This window comes from Scylla paramamosain, chromosome 28 (assembly GCF_035594125.1).
Source record: "Scylla paramamosain isolate STU-SP2022 chromosome 28, ASM3559412v1, whole genome shotgun sequence".
In the NCBI taxonomy this organism is placed as follows: Eukaryota; Metazoa; Arthropoda; class Malacostraca; order Decapoda; family Portunidae; genus Scylla; species Scylla paramamosain.
The window spans coordinates 6,597,670-6,610,000 of record NC_087178.1 but is presented as its reverse complement, the minus strand read 5'-3'; the positions used below and the strand labels follow the sequence as shown (position 1 = coordinate 6,610,000).

Below are 12,331 nucleotides of genomic sequence, written 5' to 3'. Positions count from 1 at the left end.
AAAATGGGTCAGCAGCGGTTGTGGCAGGAGCAGCAGCAACAAACAGGTCGAATTATCAATACTCTCTCTCTCTCTCTCTCTCTCTCTCTCTCTCTCTCTCTCTGCAGACATGCCTTGCCTCCGTCTGTCCAACCAACTGTTATAGAAATAGTGCTTGCATAACACCCAGCATACTTGTACTGTGCATTTCTAGCGTGCAACGTGACTAGGAATGCATAAGGTGGTACAGAGGCAATGCCAAGTCAGTGCTAAGCCAGTTGAGGAGCCCCCAGCTCACCTATTTTTGCCGTAGCCAAGGAGAGGTGGCACTCGCGCTATATCTAGTTAGAACCGGTCCCCGTGTTACGTGCCACGTGTGTTCCTCTTCTCTTGTTTACAAACATAAAGAAGTACACGTGAGGCCACATTATTTTCGCCAGCCGTCTTGTATTTCATGAGGTGTGGTCAATTTTAGCAAGCAAGAGGGAGGCAGGAAATGAATACGTGAATGAATAAATATATTATAATAGAGACTGGTACGCATTTTTTATGTTTATTTTATGCAGATATTACGATAGCTTTGTGATTAAGGCAATACGACGGACAATACGGAAAAAATGTGTGTGTGTGTGTGTGTGTGTGTGTGTGTGTGTGTGTGTGTGTGTGTGTGTGTGTGTGTGTGTGTGTGTGTGTCTGTTCTCCTCACACACACACACACACACACACACACACACACACACACACCTCAGTGGCCCACAAGTTTAAAATAATAATAGATTTTCTCCAACTTGCATCCACCAAAGTGAGTCACCCGCCACTGCGTCGTGTACTCAGCACTGGTACAGTTAAGATGGTTCACTCGCTGCATCTTTTTTCGTCTATACTTAGAAGCGCCCGAAACAAGAACTCCGCTGCGTCTTTCCCTGTTAGAGGTTACCGTGTGTGTGTATGTGTGTGTGTGTGTGTGTGTGTGTGTGTGTGTGTGTGTGTGTGTGTGTGTGTGTGTGTGTGTATGGGCGATTGATGTACTTGCATAACGGTAACTCATCGATTCCTCCTTTTCTCTCTTAGTATTCACCGCTTTTTTTGCTTCTCTCACTGTCTCCTACCGTTATTTCTAAGGCAACTTGCTCCATGACTCCCGCCCTCCCTTGGCCACGTTGCACAAGACTTTCTACTTACTCTCACCCCTTCTTCTGTCCATTTTACTAATGCAAGAGTTAACTGGTAACTTCACTCTCTCATTCCTTCCACTTGTAAACTATAAAACTACTTTCTTGTTTCTGTTTCTCCTCTTGCCTACGACTTGGACTGTCCAAATAGATGAGTAAGAAGACAATTGACACGAAATTAGTAATCTCACTTTATTCTTTTATTTCTGTTAGGGAGCAGCACTGTGAGCTGGTTTCATTATATTTATTTAGGAATGGACATGTGGAAAAACAAGAACAAACAAACAGGAAAAGACAAGCGTACAAAGACACACTGTCATGCCGATAGAAGATAACACGTGAGCGAGTAAAAGGATCGATGAGGTGCACGACTCAGGGCCCGTATTCAGAGACGCTTTGCTCTCCCATCACGATTTTTTTCAAAGACCACAGATATATCAACCGGCTTCTCAAGAGTATTTATGTAAAAATCTTGTTAATTTGTCTCAAAAATCGTGAAAACACCCTTAAAAATCCATGTATCATCAAATAGAGCTTTTGAAAGTACCGTATTAAAAAAAATGTTTTGCTGTCTCACCACGACTGTTTTCAAACGCCGCAAGGATGATTAGTCAGGTTCTCAAGACTGTTTCTCCTTTTAATAATGTAGAAATCTTATTGATCTGCTGCTAGAATCCTAAACACACCCTTAAAAATCCATGTTACGAAGAGTATTACCCGATTTATAGTTTCCACAAGTGTGCCCCAAGTGTGAGTCAGTGTTGGTGTGCTTACTGGCAGACTGGAGTCTTGTAAAGGTATCCTCACGATCAACACTATCAGTATTATTATTGTTAGCCTCCACAACCCACAGTAGAAGGAAGAGAGACACAGTAGAAGGAAGAGAGGCACAGAAGGAGGAAGGACGCGAGAAAAATAATATTGCCAATAAAAAGAAAAAAATAATAAAATCTTTGTATGAATTAAAATCACATCATTTCGGCACATAGAAACTTAAAGTCATAGCAATGATGAATAAACAGATAGATAAATAAATGAATATATAAGTGAATAAATGCAACTGGAGGATGAAAGAAACGATGGCTATTCTTGCCTTTAACACTTGAATCGAAAGAGCATATGAATAAAAATAAATAAACAAGTAAATAAATAAATGAATAATAATTTCAAGATAGAAGAAAAGCAAAACGAAAGAGTGATGCCGTGTTTGTATATCACAAAAATAAGACTGCTTATCAGTTCTCGTGAATAAAAGTTTCATATGAATAGAAAAAAAAATCAAGACTTAATAAACCAGTAAAACAGAAAAAGTAATGCCATGTCTAAAATCATAAAATCTGGCGTCCACTCCCTGCTCTGATTAAAAATAAATAAATTAATTAATTAATTTAAAAAATCGAGTCAAAAACAGTAAAAAAAAAAAAAAAAAACCTAACATCACATTAATTGAACGCCCCAGAAATTTAAATGCCATTCAATGAAGAAAAATAAATAAATAAATAAAATAACCACATTTGAACGCCCTAACACCTACAGTACCTGTTGTGTAGGAAGGGAGAGGGGGCGACAGGTAGAGTCCAGGAACGAGGCAACCTGTCCGCTCCTCGCGAAGTGACTCAAAGTAATGAGTACTGGCTGGTCGCTCCGCCTTCTCAGTGGGGTTGGCTCATGCAACTAAACGCCAGCCCTCCCGCCTTCCTTTTATCACTTTGTACATCTGCAAGAAACCCATCTTCATATTAATTCTTCCATTTTTATTAACACCTCCAGTACCTCGTGTTCCTGTGTTCCTCAGTACCGCGAGCAAAGTGAGGCTGCCCGAAATGTGTGGGAGTAACGTGTTCAGAAATATCGATTAGTTCGTAATGTTGCATGAAAGTTGCAGGTAAAATATCACGCCCCCATTTCTCTGCTCGCTGGTTGGTTGGCTGGCTGACTGGCTGGCACACACACACACACACACACACACACACACACACACACACACACGTGCGCGCGCCCGAACACATTTTAGTTATGTAAGAAAACACACACACACACACACACACACACACACACACACACACACACACACACACACACACACACACACACACACACACACTAAAGACCCAGGCATATATCTAAGCTCGTCTCAAAACCTGCATCTTCAGTATAACGGATCTCTAAATGCATGGATGAACTTGAAGTCACTGGTGATGTCAAACGAATCTATAATGTGCAGAATAAATTCGAGGTAAGAGTGTGATGCAGTAACGTGACATATTACCATTTACAACCAGTGTCGTCGTCCTGAGTTAACAACAGTAAGTACAGTGACGGAGAGAAGTGTGACACCCTCAGCGTACGTTACCTTCAGTCTTAATAGTCAGACATCATCTACGTAGATTATGCTGTGCAGTTCTGCTGGTCCCCATATTGCAGGAAGAACATACGTCTGCTAGAGTCAGTACAAAGGAAAATGACTGAGATACAAGGAATGTGAATAACTGATTTGTGACGGCCTAACACAAGGTGGCAACGGACAGAGGACTCGTGAGTAAGAGAAGACGCAAAGAAAAAAAAAAAAGTAGAGGGAAGGTGACTCCAGTTCTGACCTAGACTGCGTTACATCAGTGTCCTCCGTGACTCAGGCTGCCACCTCAGGCACTGACACGATATTGGTGCCTCGCTCGCCCTCAAGTAGCATTTAACTCATAACTCCTTCACTGTTATGGTCGCTCTTTGTTAACATTCACTGTAAAAAGCCGTTTGTTTGGACACACACACAAGAGAGAGAGAGAGAGAGAGAGAGAGAGAGAGAGAGAGAGAGAGAGAGAGAGAGAGAGAGAGAGAGAGAGAGAGAGAGAGAGAGCATGCGATTAGAAACACAAACTAGTGGGTACATACGTAGATATCATATCCACTGTACTGGTAGAGTTTACAGTTATTATCTCCTGCCCAGTCTCATTATGCATCCGAATGTGATATTGTAAAGTTATTAATATAATGGATCCCTGTCGTTACATGTATGGTTACAGATTAGGCTTATCTCTTCTAGGCTAAGACTGCAGTTCACAAAGCATCTGCAAACTTGCGGAAGAGCTGATCACACATTTATGTCACTATAAGCTATCTGCATTGTGCTTTATTATTATTATTTTCTTTTTCTGATGAGCAACAACGAATCGAGATAGATTTTTAAACGAATGAAGTGAGAGATGATAAAGAGAAGGTGAAGGAGAAAGAAGAATAAAAGAAAGAGGTAGATATCGATGCCACCAGCAACAACAACAAGATTAATCTGTAGATAATGAAAACTGTTGAGTCGGCAAGATAACAGCAGGGTGCGAGACAGATAACCCTAAAGAAACCAACAATAACTGGATATTTCAGGTTTGGGACCGGTGATCTGCTGAGCGGTAAGGAAAAAAAAAATAATAAATGTCCTCCAGATATCCTAAGATGCTTTTCCTTTTCCTTCTCTTTCCTTCCTTTCTCTTCATTTCTTCCTTTTTTCCTCCATTTTCCTGCTATACCGTCGATCCTTTGTAAATTTCTCTCTCTCTCTCTCTCTCTCTCTCTCTCTCTCTCTCTCTCTCTCTCTCTCTCTCTCTCTCTCTCTCTCTCTCTCTCTCTCTCTCTCTCTCTCTCTCAACCGACCATACTGCAAGTTTTAATTATCATTATTATTATCATTATTATTATTATTATTATTATTATTATTATTATTATTATTATTATTATTATTGTTATTATTATTATTATTATTGCTTCTACTACTACTACTATTACTACTACTACTACTACTACTGGTACTACTACTACTACTACTACTACTACTACTACTACTACTACTACTACTATTACTACTACTACTACTACTACTACTACTACTTCTACTACTACAACTACTACTACCATTTTATGAGACGCGCAGCCTAGCTTGTCCTGAAGAGAATAAGAAAATTAACCTTATTTAGCTTAGTCACTTAGAATATAATTAGCAATCGTATTATAAACGTTAACACATATAAAAAAAAAGTTGTTGCTGTCGGAGTTGTTACCATGTGTGGCGTTACAAAACTGAGATCGTATTCAGCAACGCTTCGCTCTCTCACCACAACTACTTTTCAAAGGCCACAGAGATGATTAGCCGGGTATTCAAGTGTTTCTCCTATTGATGATAAGGAAATCTTGTTAATATGTTTCTGGAACCATATAAATAAATAAATCCTTAAAAACCCGCGTAACTTCAGCTGGAGCCTCTTGAAAGTAGTGAAGATGCTGCACAAAAGCGTTTCAGAATTAACACAGGAATAAGGGAAGCTTGTATGTTTAGAACTCTCTACTTGTTCCTTGCCTGGCTCTTGCTGTTCCCTTTGTCATCCTCGAGGTAGTTAATTAACTCTGCATGTCAGTACGTAAATAGTGAATAAAGCTCCAGCATGTAAATAGTGGGGTGAAGACAGAGGAGAGCTACAAGGATTAAGTTTCATAACCCACATATATCCAGGTACAGTGCACTGTACATATACGTATACTCTGCTTGGATAAAGGAGTTTTATGGTTTTATCCAAATCAAGCGATCGTATTCTTCAACAAACGTCTCTGCGTGTCTTGACTTTTAATAAGCTTAGGTATGGAATTAATTGGCTTTTCCAAGAATGTTTGCATGAATATAGTGATAGTTCAACAAGTATTTTACTCTTTTTAATAGGCTCCAGCGGAAGTTATTGGTACTTTGAATTTTTTTTTCATGATTCTAGTGATAGTTCAACAAGTATTTTACCCTTTTAGTAGACTCTAATTGAAGTTATTGGCATTTTCAAGAATTTTTTTCATGATTTTAGTGATAGTTCAACAAGTATTTTGTACTTTTGATTGGCATTTTCAAGGATGTTTTTATATAATTTTAATGATAATTGGAATTCAGCGAGAATTCTACACTTTTGATAAGCTCTAATAGAAGCTGTTGGCGTTTCAAAGGACGCTTTTTTTCATTCTAATGGTAATTTAACGAGGGTTCTACTCGTACTACTACTGCTACTACTACTACTACTACTACTACTACTACTACTACTACTACTATTACTACTACTACTACTACTACTACAACTACCACTACTACTACTACTACTACTACTACTACTACTACTAATAATAATAATAATAATAATAATAATACCACCGTTCATATCCGATGCACTTATTCCTATGGTTCAATACTTCTTTTCCCACACCCTTTTATCTCATATATGTTTCAAATGTCACAAGGACTTGGTGACATTCAGACCGTGGCATCACTCTCATACAATCTCCCTCTCGGTTTTACGTCCGGTGTCCTTCGTCTTCTATCAGGGCTGGACGGTGTCTCCTAACGAAGGACTTAGATTATTTGGCGTTTGGGAACTTTTACCCAAGGTGCTCTTATACAATATTGGACCATATTCTGAAATGCTTTTACAGTGCATACCGATTACTTTCAAGAGGCCCTAGTTGAAGTTGCACGAATTTTTTAAAGGTGATTTTATAGGTGTAGTGACAGATTAATAAGAATTCTACATTACTAACAGGAAAAACACTCATTAGAACCTGGGCCTTTGAAAACAGTCGTGGTTTGAGAGCAAACCATTTCTTAATACGAGCCAATCTGTCTCCCTTGGCTTCTTCTTTCTTCTTCTTCTTCTTCTTCTTCTTCTTGTGATCTTTTCCGCTTTTTATCGTTTGATAGGTCCTGCTTCCCTTCAGTGTTATGCTCTGGTCCGTCCACTGTCTGCAGAAGGAGAGCACAATGAGGACTCCACTCTAATCTCCTATTCCACTCATCTTCTGTAATTTCAGTTACGGAGCTTATCAACCTGTCTCTCTTCTTCATACCTGACACTCCACCAAGAAATGTTCCACAGTCTCCTTCACCCATCTTCATGTGTTACATCCCTGGTCCAGCTCAGCCCTGTTCCTAGCCTTCACCTCCAGCTTCCCTGTCCTTGACTTCACTAACAACTTGCTACCCCAGTCTCCTACATGTCAGTGGAGCGCCTTAGGTCTCTCCTTCCACTTGTACCACTTTAATGTAGACTTTGTTTCTATCCCTGTCTGCCATCTAACTAGACCACCTTTTTTCTATCCTTTTCCTCACCTCTCTGTCCTATCCTCCTCCAGTCCTCATCAAGATTTTCCATCCTTTTCCACCTTTCCATTTCCTTAATCAGTGCGGCAAAGGCAAGACACTCATTTTCTTAGGTTTGAAATATGGCATGCAGTGGCAGTCTTCTTTTATACCCAGAAAAGTCGACTACTCTTAAAAACCAGAAATATTTGCTGGAACAACGGACGACTCAAAGTCAAGACATTCTGAGTGATATAAAAGTCACCCAAAGTAAGCGAACATGAACGCAAGTGGAAGTAAATAAATTTATGGCTAGATCAATTAGTAGGTGTATATGAAAGGAATGTTGTAGAGGGAGCCTTGAAAACAGTAGGTACATACATATATAATGATGGGTAGTATGGAAAGCACTGAAAACAGTATTAAGTACGTAAATCATGATAGTTATATTGTACAGGAATCAGTGGAAGCATTTTATATATATATATATATATATATATATATATATATATATATATATATATATATATATATATATATATATATATATATATATATATATATATATATATATATATATATATATATTGTAGGGGAAGCATTGAGAACAGTAGATATATATGATAGGTATATATACAAGAAGACTGAAAACATCCCAAGGGGAGGACAGGCCGAAGGAGTGGCCTCGAGACTCCAACAGAGGTTCGAAGCTACGCTCAGAGTGCCTGGAGTATCAAGAGTTCCGCAGCTTTGGAATCTAGGAGTCTTTATTCCTAGACGTTCTGAAGAAACCCTGCCCAATGGAAGATGACCTCCAAGCGGGGGAGTGCAGCCCCCTGGAGCCTCTTATCCTTCCTCCAGGAGTCACTCCAGAGATAGCCGCCAGGGTAAGCCACATGAGTTTGGAGGACCAGGGATAAGGCAACATTGGCATTTGCATCTGAGGGCTGGGTTTGGTGAGGCTTAGATTTATTCAGGTAATTAATTTATAGTTAATCCCTTCATTGTGTATGACATGATATAAGGAAGCGTCACTTTGTTGTTCAGGAGTTAATAGTTACCGCCTCGAAATTAGTAGGCAAGGGCTATTTGCATAAAACCCCAATAATAAGAACATGGATGAAGGGACAGCATGATTGGTCAGTGATAGCGGTGGTGGAGTGAGAAAGACGCATTAGCTTGCACTTCACTGCCCACCAGTGTCGTAATGTGTATCGCTCTTCATGTTATCTGTTGTTCAGTCTTATCTCATATAAACTTCTGAGGCACAAGTTACACCATTCCAGTCTTAAGTTTAGAAATTGATCATGATGAAATGCAGTCAGTGCTGACTCACCTTAGGTAATCAGGTACCACTCACCTGCTATTTGTATTTTCTCATGCTTGTAAAAACATTTCTGACTGATGCACAGGAAATTGGGATGCATATGTGATCATTCCTTTGAACAAGAGGAAAGATATAGACGTGTGGGTGTAATATTTGTTGTGGAGTTGCTTTCAGCACGACCATTCCATTTGGGTCATTGAATGCCATATTTTTTTTTTTTAATTATATATTAGCTGTGAAGGAGCACATTAGTGTAAAGAGAATATTATGTGTATTATTGTACTTTTCAGCTCACAACTGGTATCCTGATGAGACGAGCTTACTGCTCCACCACTCCATGGACTCAATGGCTCCTCCTTGCCTCTGTCAGAATCCTGCATGGCCATGGAACTCCTACATTGGATTCTGTAAGTCTCCATTTATTACAAGGATCATTGGATGAAAAACTGTCAAATGGAGATCTTTCAGTTGATGTGGAAGATGCTATCCCACATGTGGATGCAGAAGAAATGAAAGAAAACACAAAGAATTTTGAAATTGGGAATACAGCTGATGATATTGCTGTACCATGTACTGAGGATCATATAGATGGAGATGGGGATTTGGTGAATACTTTGAATGTAGAACCAAGTCCTCCTTCTATGAAAGGTACTGCAGCTGAAGAAGAGGTAAGTGAAAAGATAAGCTTTATAGAAAAAGAGAAAATTGCTGATAATACTACAATACCATTTACTGGGGATTGTATAGATGCATATACAGATTTGGAAAGTACTGTTAATGTAAATGAAAGTAATTTAGAACCAAGCTGTAACTCTATGCAAAGTACAGTAACTGAAGACAAAAATATATTGGAAATAAGTTTTACCCCATTGAAGAGAAGTACTCCAAGAACAAGCCTTGTTCCTCTTCCCCAAAATTATCTCTGTGAAAATGAGAACTCATTCGATGTAAGTCACCATTCTCCAAAAGACAGTAATATCTCTGACATAAAGCACAATCAACAAAGATGTTCTGTTTCTCCAAATAAGGATAAAATCTGTTTACAAGTTAACCCTTCTTTGCTAGCAGAGCATGGTCCTGATGTAGAGCAGAACTCCATAGTAACAATCCAAGATTACCATAAAAAGCATGGCCTCTCTGAAGATAATGCCTCCACAGAGTTAAACAACACTTGCAAAAAACACCATCTTACTAGTGATGTAATGTTATCAGAAACAGACAATGCACCATGTAACTCTGCTTCTACATTAATTAAGAAAAGTGTCAGTATCCAGGGTTCACTAATTAAGAAAAGTGTCAGTGTCCAGGTGAACCCAAGAAAACTTGGAATCCTCACCACCAAGTGGGTTCAGGTGAAGGGGCCTCGGCTAACAGAAGTAGGGGTACAGGCAGATGCCTTACCAAGTTATGAAATAGAACGAGCTGAGAATTTTGATGCCCAAATTGCTGTCAGTGGATGTGCTGGCCCCTTCCCCAAAGTATTTGCTGACAAGGAGGTGCAGACTATTATACAGAAAAAAAGAGACAAGAATTCCCAGACTAGTGAGGTGGACTTGAAGGAAGAGAATCAGTCATCACAACCATTATGGAACATCATTTCACTGTCAGGTTTGCCCAAAAGAAAGAAAAATAGTGCACCTGGAAAAAAACCCAAGATGAAAAGTATAGCTGTTGATGATAATGAAAAGAAGAATGCCTTAGATAATGGCCTTGAAGATAGCAATGCAGAAAAGTCTATTACAAAAGGAAAGAGACTTTTCCATGGTCATCCTATGGTGAAGGGCAAAATGGCTAAGCCAGTTGAGATTCCTCTTGATGCTGTGGTAAGCTTGCAAGATCCTGCTTTTCAGGATCCAAGGCTAATATCAAATTAAGACTTAACAAATTGTTATTTACAGTATGCCTACCCCTCTTCCTGCACAAGCCAGGTGTCATACAAGAAAGAATTAGAACAAAATCCTAACTTAGGTTGTTAATCATGAAGATATAAAAGATGCTCAACCTGTCATTTATGAATATTAGAATGTGTATTGCTTCAGATACGTCGTGCCATACAGTTATTTGAATAAGTTTTTATAAATTGTATCATAGAAGTTTGAGATATTTGTGATGAATTTAATAAGATGTTGAGTGAGTCAGACATGATTTAATATAGTATTTTGGATGGCTCAGTGGTTGTAGCCACAATCCCTGCCAGGAGAGTTAGACATTTGAGCTCCATGTGGCAGAGGAGATGCCACCTTTCTGTAATCCTCACATGGGTGCATCACTATTACTGGCTAGCCTTTCTGGAATTCTGATTTTAAATTTTTGTAATCTGAAAAAAAAAAAAAAATCTTATAGCACTTAACAGCCATTGTACAAATAATGTGTAAATGCATGAACTTGTATTCTTGTATTGGTTTAATACATTGCCACTGTAAAAAGATGGTAGAATCATCACAGAGGGTATTAGAGGATAAGATCATGGAATGTAACCTCTTGTCATGAATGTTAAATTAAGTTCCACACCAGCAGTTTCTTCTGACAAAGGGTTTTGGCAAAGCATAGAGTAATTTGCATACATAACAAGACCTTGATGTATTATTGCCTACCATCACCTGTTCATTTACCTTCTGTCTGCTCACTTAGTACTTGCTCATTATCAAGGGCCTGTACTCTGAAGCATACTGTTCTCTCATAAGAACTTTCAAAAGGACACAGAGATGACTTTCAAGTTTGCATGGGTGGTTTTCCCCACTGATGATGAAATCCTTATTAAAAATTTTCCTTGAATTATGAAAATGCTCTTGAAATCAATAATAAAGTCCATTCAAGCCTGTTAAGTCAGTCAAAATAAAATGCATTTAAGGTTGTGGGGCAAGGTTCATATACATGTACTTGAAATTTACCAGTATGACATTAATAAAGTGTCCATTCATATCTCTTCTTCCACTTTCCTTGTATCTAATGTGAGTGTTTTCATCATATACACCACTCTTTCCTAGTATCTATAGTGAGTGCCTGTATATTTCATGCCATTCTTTTATTGTATCTACTATGAGAGTATGTCTGAAATATACTCTTTATTACTAAAACATTATTATTATTATTATTATTATTATTATTGTTATTATTATTATTATTATTCACTTATTTATTTATTTATTTAGTTGTTGTTAGGTTATGTTGCAACCTCTAGGGGGTACACATTATGATACAACAGGAGATACCAGCTGATGTTGATGGGCCTCTGATAAGGAGAGAGATCTGGGTATATGCTTGCGCACCTAATCCACTGATCTTTTTCAATGCCTGTCCTTTTCACCCCCCTACAGACCAAAGGGTAATGGCTATGTTAAATTCAGCCCAGGTTAATGCCCTGTTCTTGACTTGAATCTTGAGAGGGGATAGGCAATGGAGTGAAGGAAAAAGTAATTTAACAGAGTAGGTGGAGATAAAAGAAAGGTTTTTTAAAAGGTGACGGGCAGACTGGAGTTGCGTATTGCGTTTATGGCCACCATAAAGCTTCTAATTTTCCTTTGACATCCCCGGCTATATGTGCTCAAGATCTCACCCTGGCTATATATAACATCCAATACCTCTCATGTATTTCTTTATTATATTCACGAATGTTTATACTACAAGGACAGATCGAGTTAAAGAGAGGAAGGTACTCGCAGCTCTCATCCTATTGTATTCCAAAGTGGTATTGTTACAAAGAACTTATCACTCCTATGATTTACTGTACTTCTTGTTCCTCTTAGATCTTATTCCCAAGTG

At 38.6% G+C, this 12,331-nt stretch overlaps 2 protein-coding genes across 4 annotated transcripts in view; one reads left to right on the top strand and one right to left on the bottom strand.

The window, feature by feature from the left end:
• LOC135114824 (sarcosine dehydrogenase, mitochondrial-like) overlaps positions 1–2,849 on the bottom strand; it is a 16,501-nt gene extending 13,652 nt beyond the window's left edge. Inside the window, 1 exon segment of the mRNA XM_064030940.1 lies at positions 2,691–2,849. The gene's annotated coding sequence lies outside the window, so the exon portion shown is untranslated.
• A 5,057-nt stretch (positions 2,850–7,906) lies between these two features.
• LOC135114821 (uncharacterized) lies at positions 7,907–11,491 on the top strand. 3 transcript variants are annotated; one of them, XM_064030935.1, is made up of 2 exons: positions 7,907–8,129; positions 8,860–11,491. In XM_064030935.1, the coding sequence occupies exons 1-2, from the start codon at positions 8,043–8,045 to the stop codon at positions 10,441–10,443; spliced, it is 1,671 nt and encodes a 556-aa protein (XP_063887005.1). In that variant the 5' UTR covers positions 7,907–8,042; the 3' UTR covers positions 10,444–11,491. The 3 variants fall into 3 exon arrangements, with proteins under 3 accessions (XP_063887005.1, XP_063887006.1, XP_063887007.1); XM_064030936.1 differs by having other exon boundaries at positions 7,907–8,219; XM_064030937.1 differs by lacking the exon at positions 7,907–8,129 and adding an exon at positions 8,487–8,591.
• The last annotated feature ends 840 nt before the right edge of the window (positions 11,492–12,331 follow it).